The sequence below is a fragment of the Macaca fascicularis genome, chromosome 8 (assembly GCF_037993035.2).
Source record: "Macaca fascicularis isolate 582-1 chromosome 8, T2T-MFA8v1.1".
Taxonomy (NCBI): domain Eukaryota; kingdom Metazoa; phylum Chordata; class Mammalia; order Primates; family Cercopithecidae; genus Macaca; species Macaca fascicularis.
In genome coordinates, this window is record NC_088382.1 from 25,025,402 (window position 1) to 25,047,572 (window position 22,171).

The 22,171-nt window shown below is 37.9% G+C and overlaps 1 protein-coding gene across 9 annotated transcripts in view; it reads left to right on the plus strand.

The window, feature by feature from the left end:
* XPO7 (exportin 7) overlaps positions 1–22,171 on the plus strand; it is an 88,435-nt gene that overhangs the window by 32,930 nt on the left and 33,334 nt on the right. For 2 of the 9 annotated variants that reach the window (XM_065518570.2, XM_074000414.1), the window contains exons 1-5: positions 14,029–14,104; positions 14,649–14,795; positions 17,282–17,375; positions 17,934–18,100; positions 19,669–19,761. In XM_065518570.2, the coding sequence (XP_065374642.1) occupies positions 14,084–14,104; positions 14,649–14,795; positions 17,282–17,375; positions 17,934–18,100; positions 19,669–19,761 (522 nt within the window). In that variant the 5' untranslated portion in view covers positions 14,029–14,083. Of the gene's footprint in view, positions 1–14,028; positions 14,152–14,648; positions 14,796–17,281; positions 17,376–17,933; positions 18,101–19,668; positions 19,762–22,171 lie in introns of those variants that run through there. The other 7 variants (XM_065518571.2, XM_074000415.1, XM_045397994.3 and 4 more) reach the window with 5 other exon arrangements.

Below are 22,171 nucleotides of genomic sequence, written 5' to 3' on the forward strand. Positions count from 1 at the left end.
AAGAGTATGTATGGTATTGGAATTTACATTAAGTCATATTAATTATGTGTCTTATGACTGTCGATCCTGATGCTGTCTCTACAGTGTGAATCCCTAGAAGTGATGGAGACACATCAGTTAATCAAAATAGGAGGGATTGATGATAACCAGCCCAGTCTCAGCAAATTTCAGTAAAAATCCAGTATCATCCCCACATTGTGGAAAAATGTCTCCTTGGCGTTAATAACATGTTCAGCAGGTGTTACTTCTCTCCTTTCATAGGATGGCCTGCCTTCTTCCTTTGTGAAACTTTGGCCCAAAAAATATGCCACTTTAGGATGTGAGGGATGGTAAAATACCTGTAGTCATTTCCTGCAACAAGTTCTTAAATGAAAACTATTAGGAATATTCAAAAATAAATGTATTGGTATGCTGCACACTGACTTTTTTGTTACACAGTAACATATCTACTGTGTAACAACAAATCTGCTACAATTTACTATCAACCCTGTTCTTCAGGTGAATGAGTAGTGGAATTTTTTTTTTCTTTTTTTTAATGGAAGCAAATGCTTGATTGAGCTGCAGGAACTTGCAGAGAAAATATTTTCAACTGTTGAAGTATGTCAGAATTGTATTCAGAGTTTTGAAAGGAGGGTAGAACACCAGAGACGCTATATAAAATAGAAGACCCATACAGCAAACTAAAGTATACTTTGCTGACCTACCTGTAGAGACATATGTTTGGATGGGTGGCAGGCAATAATTTAGAAAAGTAACAGTAGATTATTTAATATGAGCATTACTTAGAAATGACTTTATAAATCTAACTAATTGAAGGACTTTCTATATAGATCCTCTAGCAGAAAAATATTTTATACCAGATAGGTACAGTATGGATTCTCGTTTAGATGGCAGAGAGCCACGCTCGGTTACATTGGCTTTGACAGTGAATGTCAGTGTTATAACACCTGTGTTTTCAGCTAGAGAATTGTACCATTCTGTTTCCATGTCAGGTGGTAGGGAGTGGGAGTTGGGTGTGAAAGCTAGGATATAAAATGTCATGTTTTAGTATTAAATATTGATTAGTAAACTAGCCAGTATTAAGATAAAACTCTGGAAGGAAGAATAGGACGTCTTAAACTGGCAAATTAGATGTTTTTACTAGACTTTATTTTTTAGAACAATTTTAGGTTTATAGAAAAATTGAGCAGACAGTACAGAGTTCTCACATACCCTGTTACCCCGAACATCTTGCATTGGTATGGTATATTAACAATTGATGAGCCAATATTGATACATTATTAACAACTGAAGGGCACTCTTAGTGTTGTGCTCTGTGGGTTTTGACAAAGAGACAATGACATGTATCTACAATCATAGTATCAAAAAGAACAGTTTCACTGCCTTAGACATCCCCTGTGCTCTGCCTCTTCATTCTTCCCTCCCTGCCTCTGTCACCATCATTTCTCCCCGCTGCAAACTCCTGGCAACCACTGTTCTTTCTGCTGTCTCTATTGTTTTGCCTTTTCCAGAATGTCATATAGTAGTCGGAATCATCCAATAATGTAGCCTTTCATATTGGCATCTTAAACTTAGCAATATGCATTTAAATTCCTCTGTGTCTTTTTGTAGCCAAGTTTTGGTAATTATGAATAAAACTGTTATAAACATTTGTTTACAGGTTTTGTGTAGACATAAGTTTTCAAGTCATTTGGGTAAATACCAAGGAGCGCAATTGCTGGATCATATGGTAAGAGTATGTTTAGTTTTGTGAGAAACTGCCAAACTGTCTTGTAAAGTGGCTGTACCATTTTGCATTCTCACCAACAGTTCCTGTTGTTCCACATCTTTGCCGGCATCTGGTGTTATAAATGTTTTGGGTTTTAGCCATTCTAATAGGTATGTAGTAGTATCTCACTGTTACTTTAATTTGCAGTTTCTTGATGATACATGATGTTAACCATCTTTTCATATGCTTATTTGCCATCTGTATATCTTTGGCGAGGTGTCTGGTCAGATCTTTTGACTATTTTTTAATTGGGTTTCTTATTGTTGAGTTTTAAGAGTTCTTTGTATATTTTGGATATCAGTCCTATATCAGATTTTTGCGAATGTTTTCTCCCATGTGGTAACTAGTCTTTTCATTTTCTTAAGGAAATTAGATTCTGTTTGTAAATGCAATTTCTGTCAATCCTGGAAATTTTAAGAACTAGTAACATACTATAGATAGAAAAGGGGCACTGGGAAAGATATTCTCTGGGTCATTTTATGTATTTGGCTAACCTAATAATAAACCTGAGTATAATTGCTTGAATCTAAAATCCTTTTTATCTAGTCATTGTAAAACATGATGATAGAGCTTAGTGATTGATGGCCTCAGAGAATTGGTGATTGTGTGTTTTTGATCGCTTCCTTTGCTCTATTATATATAATGCAGTGTTTAAATGGAGGTTTTAATAGGATTCTGTACAAAATACACCCAATAATCCGTTTTGAATGTTGTATCAAATTGATAGTAAAAACATAAACTTAAAATAATAAATGTGGGTTGCGTGCAGTGACTTACACCTGTAATCCCAGCATTTTGGGAGGCCGAAACAGGCGGATCACGAGGTCAGGAGTTTATGACCACCCTGACTAACATGGTGAAACCCCATCTCTACTAAAAATACAAAAATTAGCCAGGTGTGGTGGCACACATCTATAATCCCAGCTACTCGGGAGGCTAAGGCAGGAGAATCGCTTGAACCCGAGAGGTGGAGGTTGCAGTGAGCTGAGATCTTGCCACTGCACTCCAGCCTGGGCAACAGCGAGACTCCGTCTCAAAAAAATAAGATAGATAGATAGATAGATAGATAGATAGATAGATAGATAGATAATAAATGTGTCCCTCTGCGGTATAGCTTACATAAGAACTGAAAAACAAATAGCTCTTGGAAACCAGAACTTAATGAAGTGAGTTTATACAACTCTTTCTCACATTTTGACTCCTTTAATATCTAGCCAGTAGGTTATCATTTTCTGAACTTCAGAAGTCAGTTGTTTGACCTTGCTTGCTATATGGTAAACACTGTTTGTAAGGAAAAAGTTGATAAGACATTAAATTGATCACATCAATTTAAGTTATTTGAGATGTTGGTTAACATTCTTAGGAGTACTGAGCTATTACAGGATTGTTCTCCCAGTATAGACCTGCTTATAAAAATGCAGTTTTTAGGGAAATGGTAATATAGCAGAAAAGTTTTATTTACATACGTGGTTGTTTCACATTGCAAATTTGGGTTCTCAAATAGCTGGATATTGGCATCCTTTCTTCAAGTAATCTGCCTGGCCTGTATAATCTTTCATACTCAGCCATTTTCATAGTGGAGTACGTTGTTTTGGTCTTTTAATATTGTCCATGCAGAATCAAGTTCCATAAAAGGCATTAAAAACCTTCTTTTTATAAAGAAGGAGTGAAGGTGGCAAAAGCCAAGTATATTGGTTTTTTCTCCTCATCAGAATTCAAACTGTCTTTTGTCTTTGGAACATTAGTTAAAAATGGTGGCGCACCTTTGTAGAAAAACTTTCCAAATTTAAAGTACAGTGTTTACTTTGTCAATCGAGGGCTTTTCTGTGCACTAAACTTCAACATGGATTAAGGTGAAATCTTAAATGAGAATTCTCATCCAGGTATTCTGTCCTCAGGTTAAAGCAGGCAGTGGTGGCAGGGATCTTGGTGATGATTCTGTGAACATGACTTGTCCCTAAAGCCACACTGCTTGAATAAGACCTGGTTGCTCTTAATGGCCAACTCACAGTTGTTGTCCTGTGCCCTTCGCTGTCGTTCCAGGGGTTTCCTTGACATCCCTCTTCTCTGTTGGGTTTCATAGGATCAGCATGGCCGTATAACTCATGACCTGTAGTCTTACCTTTTTTTTTTTTTTTTTTTTTTGAGACGGAGTCTCGCTCTCTCCAGGCTGGAGTGCAGTGGCGTGATCTCGGCTCACTGCAACCTCCGCTTCCTGGGTTTATGTGATTTTCCTGCCTCAGCCCCCAGAGTAGCTGGGACTACAGGTGCCCACCACCACGCCTGACTAATTTTGTATTTTTAGTAGAGACGGTATTTCACCATGTTGGCCAGGATGGTCTTGATCTCTTGACCTCGTGATCCATCCGCCTCAGCCTCCCAAAGTGCTGGGATTACAGGCGTGAGCCACTGCGCCTGGCCCCCGTGCTTACCTTTTTATGGAACTACACTTTACTTTGGCGTGAAGTATATTCCTTAGTAGCTCTTCAAAAAGGGGAGCATGGAGGACAGATTTTTGTGGCCTTACACCCTCAAAGATAGCTTTGTTCTAATCACACATGATTCCTTCCTTGACTGAGTATAGCCTCGTATGCTGGAGCTCTTTCTCTAGAGGATTTCATAGGAATTGTTCTGTTGGCTTCTTGTGTCCAGTGTTCCTTTTGTGATGTCCAGAGCCATCTGATTCCTGATCTTGTTTTGTTTTCTAAGTTTCTGTCTCTGCTAAAAGCAGCTTATAGAATCTTCTCTCTGTCATCAGGTTTCTGAGGTTTCCTAGTGGTGTGCCTTGGGTGTGGGTTGACTTTCATGTATTATGCTGGCATTAGGTGGACACTTCATTCTGGCAACTGATGTTTTTCAGTTCTAGGAAGTTATCTCAAATTATTTTGTTCATAATTTCCTTTTCTTCACCGTTCTCTGTTCTCTCTTTCTGTAACTCCTGTTAATTGGATATTAGGCCTGTGGAACTGGGTCTCTGATTTTTTTAAACTTTGCTCTTTCCATCTTGGTCATTTTGCTCTGTTGTCTGTGAGATTTTAACTTTATTTTCCCACCTTTCAATAGAATATTTTGTCTCTGTCATTGTATGTTTATTTTCTAACATCTCTTTTTATGTTCTTTGAATGTCTTCTTTTTTTTTTTTTTTTTTTAAGCACAGCCTGTTATTCCACACTTGCAATATTGGGCTTAATTATATGTTTTCATCTTTCATTTTTTGGTCAAGTTTCCTTCTCCCTTTATAGTTTTTACTTGTTTCAGATTGCTTTTTGTGTGCTTGTTTAGCTCTCCATCTTCTATGTTGAAGGCTTTCTTCAGATTTCTGATAATACTTGATTATTTGCTCAGGATGAAGATTAAGATAATACAGAGTTGACTGGAAGCCCTGAAAACGTGGCGAGGCGTGTCTGCTGAGGCATCACAGCAGAGTAATCGGGTGTGCCATTTGTGGGGTAACCTGCATATTAGTGTATCTGCAACTTTTTGCTTTGTAGCTAATGAGATTCTCAGGGGAAAATCTTCCAAACTCCTTCCTAAAGAGTATGTCTGCTCACTGAAATTTCTCGGTGGAACCCAGTGAGGGAAGACTCAGCGGCACTCCCACTTCATCAACCTATTTGTTACAGGGTGCCCATAGCTTCAGATGTGATTTTGACTGGCTTGGTGTCTCCCAGTCCGAAGAGAGGGACAGTTACTGAGAGGCATACAGTGAGGAGGACTATCTGGGAATCTTAACTTCTCAAAGATACTTTCACCCTGTTTCTCCTTCTTTGGGCCACCCCACTTCACCTAAACATCTGAGCATGTAGTGTGAATGAGGTTTGTTTTCAGCTTTCCTCACTGCTGGCTAGGGATTTGGCTTTCTTAGGTCATTAAGTCAGTTACCATTGATTTTTCTATATTCCAAAATTATGTTGCTATTGTCCCGTTCCTGTCTTCCCTATCTATCTTTGTGGGATCGTGAGGATTTAGGGGTTTTGTTTTGTTTTTAATACCGTTAGTGTTGTGTTAGTTGGGTTTTGGGAGGGAGTAAAATTAGATATGTGATCAATCTGCCATTTTAATATGAAGCTCCTTTGAAAGCTTTGAGAGTTAGACTTACCCAATGTTAAGACATTCTTAGGAAGCTCTTACTCTGTGCCAGACACCCTTGTACTTTCCATTTCCATACCAGTGCATGCACTGTGCTCACTAAAGTCATAATTCATGCGTAATTAATACAACTGGCGATTTAAGCAAACATTTGAGACAGTTGTACGGACATTAATATGGAAATTACATAGGCTAACAAATACTTCTGTTTGAACAAATACCTTTAAAAAGTGGCAATAAATATAATTAAGTTTCTATGGGGAAGTATGTGCTGAATCTCACCCAGTGATGCCAGAAATAGAACTGATCCTCATTGCTTGTTGTCATGTTCTATAAAGTCACCGAGAACACAGTTAGCAAATACTGACCCATTGCTCCTAGGGGAAGTATAGGATTAGATCCAGGCCAGCTCCTGGTCACCACATTTGCATCAAACAAGCAATATGTAACCATGTTTCATTTGTTATTTTGTTTAAAGATACTTTAACACATGTTGTTGATTTATTAACATTAAACTAATGGCCAAAAGCACAGTAACTCATGACTGAATGAAATTTATTTAACACACACAATTTCACCATAAGTTACATCACAGCCTTCTTGCACTTAGGAGCTAGATGTAGACAGCCCTTAGCACTCTGTGGGCCATTTTAAGCAGTGGAATTAGCAATAAAAAGCACAAAACTGCAAGAAACAAGCAGTGAAAAAAAAGACCCCATAAAGGACCTTACAGTTTTTACATTGTGAAAGCTGAAACAGAAGGCAAAGCAAGGCCGGGCATGGTCGCACATGCCTATAATCCCAGTGCTTTGGGAGGCTGAGGCGGGCAGATGACCTGAGGTCAGGAGTTGGAGACCAGCCTGGCCAACATGGGGAAAACCCCATCTCTACTGAAAATACAAAAACCAGCCGAACATGGTGGCGCACACCTGAAATCCCAGCTCCTTGGGAGACTGAGGCAGCAGAGTCACTTGAACCCTGGAGGTGGAGGTTGCAGTGAGCCGAGTTCACGCCACTGCATTCCAGCCTGGGTGACAGAGCAAGACTCTGTCTCAAAAAAAAAAAAAAAAAAAAAGAGAAGGCAAAGCATGGCAGTGTTCAGCCTGAGCTGGGAATGTGTAAGTCAGGTAACTCAAATTGTTGATCACTCTGTCCATGTGCATGAATGACTGCGGAAGCACCCTGAGCGAATATCGATTTGATGATTACAAATACATTTTAGTGAGTAGGTGAATTCACAAAACAGAATCTCCGAATAACAAGGATCAATTATATATTTTATCCCTGATGCCCCTGGCCCTACAGGGAAAGGGCGTTTATAATCCCCTTAGAAGAAACAGTGCAGATTTTGTGTACATTTATGCAAGCAATAAAAAAGCTACTCTTCTCCAGAGGTTTTGATAGCCAGTATAATCGATAATAGCCAGTAATAATTAGCAGTGCACACACATTACTTCATTGATTTTTACAACCTTGTAAAGTGGGTGTTATTTCTATGTAAAAGAAAGAGAAAACGTTTGAATGATTTGAGTAACTTAATCATGCTCCTACAGTAGATGGAGGGGTAGGGATTTGTCTGGCATGTAAAATCTTACCCATTACTCTGTATTGAATCAGCTCCAAAAGAAACCTTGTTCCTGTTGCTAGGTCACTGAAGTTGTTTGTGGGTAAAGATCCTATGCTACAATCACAAGGATGTGAGTGTTACCCAATTTATTTTTTAAAATATCATTCTCACTTTAAAAAAAAAAATGTCCTAATCATCATTTTCATGATCGTTTTAACTTTGGTATTTGTTTACTTGGAATTCTGATTCACTAATATAATTAAAATATGAAGGATAGTATATTACAGTCAAAGAATTTTAGAACTGGAAGTGTCTTTTAAAAATCATAAAATAAAATGCATTTACTTTACCTATAGAGAAACTGAAGTTCCTGAAAGTTAACTCACCCACAGTCACACATTAAGACCAGTATCTAACGATCCAGTATCAACCAAACTCTTCTTTGCCTAAGTTTTATGTAGTTCCTTGTGTTTTAACCAAATTTGGTGAAGCAGTAGTACCCAAAGGTAAGCCCAAATCTGTTGTTCTATCATGCATGCTGCTTTTTAAATTTGACATCCAGGAATGAACCACTGATAGGAGACAAAATTGCCGGAGATCAAGAGGAGAAAACAGCTGTCTACAGAGGAGCCATGGGGAACTAAAGAGAACCTGCCCAGGAAAGCACTCCCTCTGTGACCCTTTGCAGACCCAGTGCTTTCAGAGCTTCTCATTTTTCATAGGAAGCTGGAAAACCAGATAGTGTGAAATATTGCCAACTGTGTCACTTTAAAACCACAGTGCAAGACAAAAACCAAAAATGACTGTGGGCCTGTTTCAGGGCGCCAGATTGAAACCTCTTCTTTAGCGGATTCACCTTGCCCTGCAGCTTTCATTCCTCTGCACCATTAGTGACAATGAGAAGGAATCCAAGCTAGTTTCTAGTGACAACTTAAGTGAATGCTTTTGGGTTAAACTTATAAGTCAATAAACCTTTAAGTGACTAGGTGCATTCTGGCCATTTACTTCATGAAATAATTTGTTTACATGTGTTTTGGCCACATATTACCCATAACACAAAGATCATCTGTGTTTATTACAAGTTAGAATTGATTAGTATTTTGAAGTAAATGTAGAATTTTGCAGTCTCATGTGGTAGCAGACTTGCCATCCTTATCTCATGCACGCCAGGCTCTGGCATAGTATTATCACTTGCTGAAAATACGTATTTTATCTTGTTTTACCGTAGTAGACATACACAGCATCTGCAACCAAAAGTGTTACTCACTGTCTTAGTCTTACCTTAGTTCTTCCTGAGAAATGAATGGGAGTCATGGTTATAAAAACATTTAGTGTTGTAAAACTAAAGCATTCTGAATCTGAAGTGCAGCTGTAGGTTGTTGATGAAAACTTCTTTTCCATTAGTATTAAAAAGTAATCTATGACAATAAGTAACTAGAAAATTTGGGCAGAACTATGGCATTCATCCATAATATACAAAAATACATGAATTATAAATGTACAAATAATTAAAATATGCAAATTAGAAATACACAAACTCAGTGAATTTTCACAAACTGCACATGCCTGGGTAGCCAGCACACAAATTAAGAAATGAAACATCCATACTGCTATTGATGGGCATTTGGCTTTCTATTTGGGAACTGTTAACGTTTAGTGCTGCCATGAGTGAGCTTAGTATGCATCTCTATTGAGTGTATATCTAGGAGCAGAATAGCTGGGTTGTAGGGTGTTTTTTGTTGTTGTTGTTGTTTTTTGAGACAGAGTCTTACTGTGTCACCCAAGCTGGAGTACAGTGGCATGATCACAGCTCACTGCAGTCTTGACCTTCCAGACTTGTGCAATCCTCCTGCCTCAGCCTCTTGAATACTTGGGATGACAGGGACACACTACCATGCCCAGCTAATTTTTTTGTTATTATTTGTAGAGACAGAGTCTCCCTGTATTGCCCAGGCTGGTCCCGAACTCCTGGGATCAAGCAGTCCTCCCATCTCAGCCTCCTGAAGTGCTGGGATTATAGGTGTGAGCCACTGTGCACAGTCTCCATATGTGTACCTTTACACTCCCAGTTTTCCAATGTATTTGAATCAATTCAGACTAAATTAGCAACATACGAGTTCTAGTTGTTCCACATGCTAACTAACACTTGATGTTGGCTTTTTCATTTTAGTCATTTTTTTCATTTCGTTTTGTTTCTCTGAGACAGAGTCTCACTCTGTCGCCCAGGCTGGAGTGCAGTGGTAGGATCAGTGGCAGGATCTTGGCTCACTGCAGCCGCCACCCCGAGTAGCTGGGACTACAGGCACACGCCACCACATTCAGCTAAGTTTTGTACTTTTAGTAGAGACGGGGTTTCATCACGTCGGCCATGCTGGCCTCAAACTCCTGATGTCATGTGATCTGCCTGCCTCAGCCTCCCGAAGTGCTGGGATTACAGGCGTGAGCCACCACGCCCTGCCTCATTTTAGTCATTCTAATGGCTATCTCATCGTGGTTTGAATTTACATTCCCTGATGATTATTGAGGTTGCACACCTTTTCATTTGTTTATTGGCTGCTTGGCTTATTCTCTTGTAAAGTACGTAAACAAGTATTTGGCACTGACTTGGTAAACTTTTTCCATAAAGTGAGTTTAAAAAATAAATAGTGTACATTTATAAACATTCAAAGAGCAAGCTAGTTTGCCCTGTGAACTCCATTGTAGTAAGTAACTTTTGAGAGGTCTACTGATACATCTGTAAACCAAGACGACTTTGGCCACCACGATTGCCTTTCGTATAAATTTATAAACAAGAAGAACCCTTGAATATGCTTTTCAGGCCACTGAGGCTACCAGCATTGGTAAGAAAAAAGAAAATAAAATTAGTAGTAAATGCAAATGCAGTTTTTTGGTTTTTAGCTTTGGGAATAGCTTTTTGTCTGTTTGGTTTTATGAATTGTTATATGAATTCTGATTGGTAACAGAATCAGCTGTTAACTAGTAAAATGTTACTAATGTGAAGAGTTAATTTAGGAAAAGAATTTAGCTTAAATTGCCCTTTTAAAAAATGCTTATCTTTACAGTTGTTAGGATTTTTTTTCTGCTTACAGAGGAATACGTGGTTGTGGTCAAAATTTCCAAGGTTACAGAAATTGAATATTCTCACCTCCCAGAGACAATTAAGTTTGGTTTGTGTTCATCCAGGTTTTCTTCTATAAATTTACTAACATGTATCACAAATGGTAATAAACTCAACATACTGTTTTGCCATTTGTCTTCTAATCTAACAATAATTGTTGTTACTGAATTTTTAAAGTTTCTTTTATTATCTATGATAATTGGATACTCAATTACTGACTAAAAGAATGCCTTGTTAAATAGATAAAAATGTAATTTATATGTCAGTTAACCTTCTGGGTCCTTAAAATGATTCATTTTCTGGCACGGTCCGCTATAAATATTTTAATTTACTCAATACACTGTTTCCCAGTACACAGAAAAATTGCAACTAAGGGGGATGTAAATTAAAAGGGTTTGTGAAAAGGGTGAAAGTGGCTTGGGTTTTTGACCATTCTTTTTATATTTGTGGCATTAGAATTATGATAATTCAGCTACAGAATTGGTAAATCTACTCTAAGTTTGCTAGAACTTCTCTGGATTGAGCCTATATTTTGTAACATGATGGCAGCTTCTGCTCATCTCTGATGGCCGGGTGGCAGTCAGGTTAAGAATGTGCTCTTCAGAACACCTGCAGATCTGACTGGTCACCCAAGGATTATGCTTGTGTCTAGTTCAGTACTCAGTATTATTGGGAGTGTCATTAACTCCTTCCTAAAAGCAAGAATCCTGGTCTCTGATTGGAACTCTCCATGTGGATTTTTTTTAAGCAGTGAGGCTAATTTTAAAATATAGACCGGGCACGGTGGCTCACACCTATAATCCCAGCACTTTGGGAGGCCATGCCGGGCAGATCATGAGGGCAGGAGTTCAAGACCAGCCTGACCAATATGGTGAAACCCCATCTCTACTAAAAATATAAAAAATTAGCCAGGCGTGGTGGCACGCACCTGTAGTCCCAGCTACTCGGGAGGCTGAGGCAGGAGAATTGCTTGAACCTGGGAGGCAGAGGTTGCAGTGAGCCAAGATTGCACCACTGCACTCCAGTCTCTGGGCGACAGAGTGAGACTCCATCACAAAAAAAAAGTATAACCACTGGGCTATTTAAAGAGCACTTCGATACAAATAAAGTAAAATCTGAGGTATTCTGCTTTGTGGAGTAATATAACATCTAATGTACAAACAAAATCTTTATTTTCCCCTAATTTAGAGGCAACTTGCCAGACAAATTACTATATTCTAAGGTCTGTAATCTCAACAAATCTCGCCTTATGTTGAAATAAGAATAACTTAGCTGCATATCCTCTATCCAAGTTGAATAGACTAAAATACTGGTGTTGCCAGATATTAAAGAAGATGCATTATTTTAATACCTTCATCATAATTGTTGTTGGTGAAATCGGTCTGATTCTAGGTTTGGGAATTAATCCTCTTGAGTTTCTTATGCTAAAAAGCAGTATTTTGCTAGCTGAAGATCACCTTTCACTTTTATAAAGCATTTTACCAAATGTGCTTTTCTGTTTCAGCGAGACCAGGCAGAATTTTCTCCGTGGATTATAGGCAGTTTTTCAGGAACAGAAAATAGACATTCTTCTCTGGAGGATTTTCTCTGACCAAAGTGGCATCACAGAATAGATATCCTTAATAAGAATTGACGAATAGGAAAACATTTGACATAGATGTTATCATGCCAAGGAGAGTGCCGTGGTGTGTTTTTGGCCACCCTTAGTGTGAAGTACTGGTTTTAATAGCTAATCAAATAATTGTAGGATAAATTATTTTATGCTAGGCCAAAAAGAAGGTGATTCAAAAGAACCTAACCATTAGTTTTGTTTGGGAAACGCTGGTAACTAAAAAACCATAAATGTTAATGTCTCATTCCTCTCTCCTTCATTGGTAGTGTGGGCAACCCAAAGAAAATGACCCTGTTTTTCAGATGTTTCCACTAATTGTTTGGGAAAACATAATTGTTTCCCATTTGTTCTTCTGGGAACAAAAAAAAATGGAGCTGTCGTTCTTCAAACTGTGTAAATGGTCAAATTGCGTTTTTGTTTTTTAAACAGTCTTGTTTCCTGAGCTGAGAATGCATTACCAGACTTACCCTGCAGTATGTTTTGTCTGCTAAATTAAAGCAAATCAAAACAAAACAACAACAAAAAGCCCACCATAACCTGCATGTAGGTTTTTAGCAGTAAGGAATTACCTGTGACAGATGCTTAGCCATTGTCATGTGAACAACTTTGTTGTAATAAACATAAACAAGAGTTGCATGGGGGAACCATGGGAACTGATTGATCAGACTTTTAAGAAGAGCCATTATACCGTAAGCATCAGGACTGTTTAGGGAGTGTCTGTTCAGGATGTTGGAAAGCTCAGTGTGTGATGGCTGTGGAGGTTCTGAGGCTGCTGCTACTCCCGGATACCTGATGCCAGGTTTTATAGCAGCTTACGTTTTAGTTACAGTGTCTTTCTCTTGATGTCTTTCTTGTTACCTATTTTCCTAAATAATTTTTTTCAATAAGGTCTTGAGCAGTACTGGCAAGCATAAAAATGGCTTTTGCATGTATTTTATGGAATGTATGTAATTAGCCTTATCTTCTACTTGTGTTCATAAGCCATGTGAATAAACTCAGGTCCTACTTGTAGAACTTTATTGCTTGAGATCTGACTTTGCAATTGCAATTTTCTCCATGCTCTTGAATTGAAGAAGATATTAAGTGGGACCCCTGGAAATCAGAAACAGGTTAAACATAAGCCTAATCAAAGTCCCAAGATTATTCGAAAGATGGTTTATTTTGTTTTAAGGGCAAGGTTGTTGTGTTTGTTCTTTTGGGGGCTCTCTGAAGTGAGACTGATGATCTTAGGGTGTCAGTATTCATCGTTCTTAGGGTGTCAGTATTCATCGTTCTTGTTTCCTTTCAGTTAGTGTTGGAAATTTATTAACCAGGTTGAGTAAAATATGAATCCTGCCCTAAGGGCTTTCCTGCTTAGTGGAAAAGCTGTGATTTATAAAGACACAGTGTAATGAAATAAAGTGATAATGAAAAGCCTTGGGCAGACTGGCTGTGTAATGTATTTTAGGCAATTTACACAGGTTGGTTTAATTATTATTATTTTTGTTCTTGTCAGAATTGTCCTTTCTAATAGTAGGATCTCTCAGACTATCCTTGCTGCTGGTGAAAATAGGCTCCAGTTTTTTCTTAAAGTCCAAACCATTCCTTTAAAGGCTAACAGATGTTTACTCTCCACTTCAGTCAGTGAAAGGTGATATTTAAGTATAGTCTTAACTAGTTACTTTCCTCTTTGCCTTTAAATACCACATTAAGTGCAAGTATATATGCATCCCTGTGGGTTTTTGACCAAAGCACACACCCATACCCCTTCCTGCCTCCCTGGAACTGGTTCAAGATTTGGAGAGAAGAGTTTGCTTGTGGGTGTTTCCCTTGTCTTATCTCTAAGTGAGCATATGCTAGGGTTGAATTTATTTTGATCCTTTCATTTTAAATTTGGAACCGAAGTAAGAGTTTAAAGTGCAACAGAAGAGAGTCTGCTGAACTTTAGACATGAGGGATCCAGGGAGGAAGGTGCGTAAATACATCCTGAAGCTTTCTCTAGAGGTTTTCTCATACAGGTGACCATCTTTACACATATACAGTATTGTAAGCTAATAACTACTATTCAAAGGAATATTTAAAGCTATATGAAAATGTATGTGGCACTTATGTCATGTTTATGTGCTTAATTTTAGTAGCCGTGCCTCTAGTATTTCACACTTTTTACATTAATAGCAGAATAAGTAAATTCTGAATTTTTATTTGAAAGCCTTTTAGGAAGGCTTAGGAGGCTGGGTATTTGTAAGGGGAAAAATGTATCATGTATGATTGATCTTCAAGGGAATGATGAAAAAGTATATAGGTATTTTAAGCATTTTATCATTTTGTCTTCTATAGCATCAGATAAAGAGACCTATAAATGGTTATTAGGTGAATGTTACCCAGGTCCTCCTCAGAGTTCAGAAGCAATTCTTTCTTTACTGATTATGATTTATCTTTGTTCGTTAATTTTAAGCACAGTTGCTTGCATTTGTAGTAGGCTGAACTGATTTCTTTCCTGACTGATCTTTTCCAGAGCCTGGCCCAACTAGAGAATCTGTGCAAACAGCTGTATGAAACCACAGACACAACCACTCGACTCCAGGCAGAGAAAGCCTTGGTTGAATTTACCAACAGCCCCGATTGCCTGAGCAAGTGCCAGCTACTCCTCGAAAGAGGAAGTGTGCGTAAGATCTGAAAATCCTAAAGGATAACGGGCACTTAGGAAACTTTATTCTGGTTGTCTGTGTAGGGATGGCTTGGGATAGCTTCTGTTTCCTGATTTTTCTAGGTGTCCCTGACTTATTTTCACTTTTAAAAAGTACCATACCTACCAGGTTGGCAAAACGGCCATATAGCCTCATCAAGAAAATCTCTTTGAACATGCATTTCTGTTCTGTAATTTTTCATCCTAAATTTCCAGAACTTGTTTTCTGCTTTTACATTTAAGTGCCATATCCTATCCTTTCCAGAATAAGATAGGACTGTAGATAAATGACCTCTTTATTATGTATTTTTTTTTTTTTTTTGAGACGGAGTTTCAAAAAAACTCTTGTTGCCCAGGCTGGAGTGCAATGGTGCAATCTCGGCTCACTGCAACCTCCACCTCCTGGGTTCAAGCGATTCTCCTGCCTCAGCCTCCCGAGTGGCTGGTATCACAGGCATGCACCACCAAGCCTAGCTAATTTTGTATTTTTTTTTTAGTAGGGACGGGCTTTCTCCATGTTGGTCAGGCTGGTCTCGAACTCCTAAGGTGATCCACCAGCCTCGGCCTCCCAAAGTGCTGGGATTACAGACGTGAGCCTCTGCACCCAGCCAATAAATGACATTTTTAATCCGAAGTCCTAATACAAGATCCTCAGTCTTCTCTGTGTTTTGTGTCCTCTCTGCCACAGCTGCTGTTTATTGCCTTGCAAGTCCAGGAACAGTGACCTTGACAATGAAATTACAGGAGATTGTAGGATTTTAAATGGAATTAGAACCTCCTCCAGCTTAAAAATGTCATTGCAGTGATCAAAATAATGTTCCTAATGAGATATAATTTGATAAAATCACTATCTTTGGCAAGATGGAAGTGTTGGGAAGGGCAGGATCCCCCCAGGGTCCCATGAAAGGGCATCATGAGAGGCAGATCCCAGCTAGACTTCGGCAGCAAGCACTGGCCTTCTTTAAATAAAGTGGCAACGTACAGTGCAGTCCTCATATTTTCCCTAATCCTCAAACAGCTTCCCAGTCATGCTTACCTATATTACGCTCTTTCACAGATGAAAGAGAAGACACCAAGAAAAGGCACATATATTAGCCATCATTCTTGTGTGTGTGAAAAAAGAAATGATAATGCCATGTGGTATTCTGAACAACAGTAATCCCTAAAGAATTAGTTAATCGAAATTTGCTTTCCAAAAGTTTCCATAAGACTGGAATGAAATGTGAAAAAATGAAAGTTAATTGGTTGAAAGGATAGAATTCTAGTTGACTTTATTTTTGACTTTTTATAAGTATCATAATATTGTTTATACAATAAATAGAACAAATTATAATTGGTTGAAATTATCCCTTAGTAGCTGAGGGATATAACTTTTTCCCCAAGTATCTGAATGATACAAAGTCATGGTCAGAGATTGTGTGGTGGTCTGTTCTGAGTTTTATGCACATAGTGTTTTATATATTTCTCTTAAATCACTTGGTGTTTGGATTGATGCGCTTGTATTTGTCCTGTGGGAGATGCCCAGCTAGCTCTGCCAGCTAACTCCTGCTGGAGCGACGGTACAGTCTCTCTCACCACTAATCTTATACCTGGTGGTATTATGTAATACTAACATAAATGGATAGTCTGAAGGACTACCATCTTAAGGACTTTCTGTGTCATAGAAAATTGTCCTTGACCCTTGATTAAAATACTTTAATGGTTCTGAGCCTGTTCCTGTTTTATGGCATTGTATATAATATAGCCACATGGAGGAATTCTTCCATGGCTCCTTTTTAGGCATTTTGATCAAATGGAATGCTTTGAGTCTCCATAAGGTTAATACTTGTTAAAGCCACATTTGAGAATGTGATGAAGCTATTCCATTGCTTAAGGCATAATTTTTATTTCTCGCAAATAACCTTAAGTTTACTTTTAAACTATCATATACATTTCCCAGCACAATAGCTGATTGATAGCTGCACTGATGGAAAGATACAATTTGGAGATTAATTATACAGCATAGTATGGTGGTTTCCTCTAATAATTCTTTTCTTTTTTCTCTAATATCATGCCATAGAAATATTTTGAGGTGAAACTGTTTGAAATATCATTATAACAGATACTGAGGGGAGATTTCTTGGTTTAAATAAGGGGAGAGATTTTTTTTTTCTAACCTCTCTCTTTCTGAAAAGATGCCCTCTAGTGTCTGTCCCTCAGAGTGAAGCAGATATCTGTATTAGATTCAGTTTGATCATACTGCTACTTTGTCTTTCCCATTGTTCATTGTTGAAGTCAGCTAAATAAACTTATGCTATGTGGTTCATTTTTCCTCAGAGCAGTAGACCCTCTAAAATCCAGAGGATCAAATCTGCCAAAACTGATTGCCTTTTCTTGAGTCTGAGCACAGATCTCCAAGTTAAAAACCTTGTGGCTGGCTTGCTCAAAACAATTTTAAGTCCTTTTTCCCTCTCTTTTCACAGTCCTCTTACTCCCAGTTACTGGCAGCTACATGCCTTACCAAGCTTGTATCACGCACAAACAACCCCTTACCATTGGAACAGCGAATAGATATTCGTAAGTGGAAAATTTTCTGTTCTGTCTTGAAGAAAATAGTTTGTTTAGTGATGTGCTAGTAATAGTCAAATGTATGTGTTTGTTCAGTGATGTGCTGAGATTGCTAACCATACAAAAATGTCTAGAATCCAGCTTGTTTCCAGAATTTGGGGCTTATGAAAGTGAAGGGCCCAACGCAATTACTTCTGAATAAAGCCTAAGTCCTCCCTTTTGTCATCAGAAGATTTCTTTCATTCATCTTTTCTTTACTGTCGCTAATAACTAAGAAAAACATTGTTAACGATTTTTAATTCTGTGTAGACCACATTCTTTAGCTACCTAGGAGTAGAGTCATAGTGGCTATACTGCAAATTCTTCACGTGACAAAATAAAATTCTGAATTAGAACACCTACTAATCTTAAATTTGGAACAGTAGCATAAAGAATTAAGACAGTTTGGGTTAAATAGTCTAAATTTATAATTTCTTGGCCATTTAGCATGTCTAAAGATATACACCCTTCTCTGGCAGAGCTTTCTATTATGTGGATTGGTTTTGTTTGTTGTTTTTTTTTTAATAGGGAACTATGTGCTCAACTACCTTGCCACTCGGCCAAAGTTGGCTACTTTCGTGACACAAGCACTTATTCAGTTATATGCCAGAATCACAAAACTGGGCTGGTTTGACTGTCAGAAGGATGACTATGTCTTCAGAAATGCAATCACAGATGTCACAAGGTTTTTACAGGTACAGTGTATATATTTGATGTAATGGGAATGACAGAGCCAGCATATACATATATATAAACACACACACACGCTTACGCGCTTATCTACTTTTTAAACATGACACAAAATAGAATTATTTGATATATTCTCTTCTGCATGTTTTTTACCCTTAGTGTGTCTTGGTAGTGTTTGCATGTTGGCAAAAACAAACCTTGTCTCAGTCTTTCAAATCCCTATATATGGTCCCAAGCGAAAATATGATAATTTAATTAATTAGTTAATATTTTATAGATGGGCATTTCCTGGGTTTTTTTTTGTTTGTTTTTTGTTTTTTGAGTGTTAAATTAATACTTCAGTGAGTAGCCCGGTAGATTTATTTTGAATAAGTGTGTTTGTAGGGTCAATTCCTAGCCTAGGAAAGATATTTCCAAGTTATCTTCAAAAAAGTTATACAGCATGCACTTCATAATGATGTTTTGGTCAACAGTAGACCACATACACAACAGCAGTCCCATAAAATTATAATGGAGCCTAGTGATGTTGAACTGTCTTAATGTCGTGGCACAATTTATTTTTTAAGTAAATTTAGTGTAGCCTAAGTGTACATATTTATAAAGTCTGTAGTGGTGTACAGCAATGTTCTCGGCCTTCACATCCACTCACCACTCACTCACTGACTCACCCAGAACAACTTTCAATCCTGTAAGCTTCATTCATGGTAAGCGTCTAAACAGGTGTAGCTTTTTTGAAAAAAATCTTTTATGCTGTATTTTTACTTTATCTTTGCTATGTTTAGGTACACAAACACTTACCATTGTTATAGTTGCCCACAGTGTAGTCATGTGGTATACAAGTTTGTGCCTAGGAACAATAGCCTGTACCATATAGCCTAGGTGTGTAGTAGACTGTACCACGTAGGTTTTTGTAAGTACACTCTATGATGTTAGCACAACAGTGAAATCCTCTAATAACACATTTCGTAGAATGTGTCGCCATCGTTAAGTGACTCATGACTGTATCTACTTCCACCAACAGTTGATAAGAGGACCTGCTTACCTCAGCCCTGGAAGCTAAACTTTTTACTTTTTCCCATTTAATAGGTTAAAAAAATTGGTATCTTATTGTTTGGGTTATGAGTGAGACAAATTTTCATATGCTTGTATTTATTGCTTATATTTGTTTTTCTGTGAACTTCTATTTATATCTTAAGCACATTTCCTCACATTCTTTACCTTTTGCTTATTGTTGTATACAGTCTCTTTGTAAAATGTGTTGCTTACTTGTCATTTACTTTAGTGATGTATTTTGCAATTTACCTTTTTAAAATGTATGTGCTATAATGTTTATGGGAATTTTTTTAATGTAAAAGTTTTAAATTTTGATGAAGTCAGATTTCTCAGTGTTCCTTTGTGGTGACAGTTAGGTTTTATGTCCAGCAAAAAAACAGTTTTATGATTCCTTGCTGCCTTGTCTAGGCAGTTTTACTAATGACACAGGAGGCCATCATTCAAAAGTATGAGTGCATGCCAAATGCCAAAACCGAGCACCCATGACAGCTCTTTCTACCTTATGCTTTTTTTTAACCAGGATAGTGTTGAATACTGCATCATTGGTGTCACAATTTTATCTCAGCTAACCAATGAAATTAATCAAGTAAGTGCTACAGCCTTCCTCATTGAAGTAAGTGCCATATTTTTTCTTAGTATTGGTGTTTTCTGCTGTGTGTGGGATGATCTTTTTTGGCAGTTGTGTGCTTTTGCGGTAAGTGATTAATGCCCTTTTGAAACAAAATAGTTCCATTGGGTTTTCCTCTGTAAGTGCAACTCACTTTTTGTCCTGTTCCCCTTCTGTCTCCAGGTTATTTTCCCCTTTTCCATTTTAGCTTTTTTTTTTTTTTTAAATTGGTACTAATTTTCATTTTAGAGATAAAAGCGATCCCAGCACTTTGGGAGGCCAAGGCAGGCGGATCACCTGAGGTCAGGAGATCCAGACCAGCCTAGCTAACATGTTGAAACCCCGTTTCTACTAAAAATACAAAAAATTAGTCGGGCGTGGTGGCATGTACCTGTAGTCCCAGCCACTCGGGAGGCTGAGGCAGGAGAATCGCTTGAACCCGGGAGGCGAAGGTTGCAGTGAGCCAAGATCGTGCTATTGCACTCCAGCCTGGGCAACAAGAGTGAAACTCCATCTCAAAAAAAAAAAAAAAAAAAAAAAAAAAAAGGGTGAAATACTACTGCTTTGCCCATGAAAGAGAATGACTTCAAAAAAGGGACCATAAAGTTCGACCTTTTGTGTGCCCCTTCTGCTCCTGTATACCTTGAAAGTTTTAAATGGTCATTGATGTCACAGAATACTACAGAGGAAACACCAGTGGCTTTCTTTTGCCCTGGCTATATTTTAGTCATTTACTTTTTTATCCAGCTAAAAATTTGTGATTATAGAACAGGCCCGTATCAATATTAGTTATAACATCTCACCCTTAAGTTGGAAGCATATTAATGATATTAGCATTACTTTTGCTATTGCTCATAATTCTGCAGACATTTTTATTAACCCTGAGAAATCTTAACTGTGAGTTGGTCCTATTTCAAATGTGTTAGCTGAGAGCCTGTGTAAATTGGGAGTCCATGTTGTGTTCTCTTGCCACATGCAGTCCCCATTGTGATCAGTAATTACCAAAATAATAACAGCTTACACTTTTGAGTGATCACTGTTACCACCATTCTAAGCACTTTATAGTAACTAATTTTATTCTCGAAACAGTCATATGAGGTAGGTACTGTGTTTATCCCATTTTCTGGATCAGGAAACTGAGGCACATAAAGATGAAATCATTTGCCTAAGGTTTCACAAGCAACGAATGTGATTCAAACCCAAATAGTCTTATCCTAGAGCCTGTGTTCTTAACAACTAATGTGCTGTTTAACCACTCTTACCTTTGCAGCAGAAGAGCAGATGCATTAACTAAGGATAGAGATTGTGGACTTAATGTTTTCCCCTTTGAAGCTTGGCCCCACAGAGTACATACATTTTGATATATGTATAATAAAAAACTTTTCAAGATTTTACTTTTCTAAGAAAATGATGAAATTGTGTGTACCATTTAGTGTGTAGTCATTCTCTGTATTATGATCAGTATAACAGATTATATGATATATAATTTAGCAAGACCTTTATTATGTAAGACACATGATAACACAATGACAGAAGCAAAAATTGGAGAATATTTTGAGCCTCTAAATCATTTGAATTTTCCATTGTTTTGTGATTGTCAGATTCAAAAAAGAAAGTATATTTCTGCCACTATTCTTACTTAGAACCTAGAAATAAAATTAGGAAGACTGGTTTGTCAGTAATCTTGGCTGTGTTACACTTTAATGTGGCAAAAACAAAATGAGTCTCCTCTTGGATGAATTGATCAGTAAACAGAAGAGATTTAAGCTTTCAGTACGTGGTTAGACTGAAAATACTCTTGACAACTTTGAAGTTATTTTATTCCACATGTTGAGTACCTACTGTGTGTTAGGACTAGGAGCATACTAAAGAAGTAAAAGATTTAGTTCTTAGCCACAAAAACATTTATAATTTAGCTGAAAACACAAGAACAGCGAAATAAGAGACCAGTACAACCACTTAAATTAAATTTTCACTTCTGCGGTATAGACAATATGTTGAAATAGGTTAGAAAAGGAGGCAAATATTATGGGCTGTTGTCATTTGGAAATTCTGCAGTAACTTCACATTGAGGTTTTGTTTTTATTTTTGTTTTTGTTTTGAGTTTTGCTTACCAAAATCAAAGCCTCGTTACTCTGTCTGTGGGTGTTTAAGAGACAGGATCTCACTCTGCTGCCCAGGCTGGAGTACAGTGCAGCCATGAATGCCTGGACTGAAGGCCCTCCTGAGTAGCTGGGACTTACAGGCATGAACCACCACACCGACTTTTTTTTTTTTTTAATTTTTAGAGGTGGTGGTGGGGGGGGTCTCACTGTGTCTGCTCCTGGGCTCAAATGATCCTCCTGCCTCAACCTCCCAAAGTTCTAGAATTACAGAGGTGAGTCACCATGCCTGGCCCATTAACCCACAGTACAAC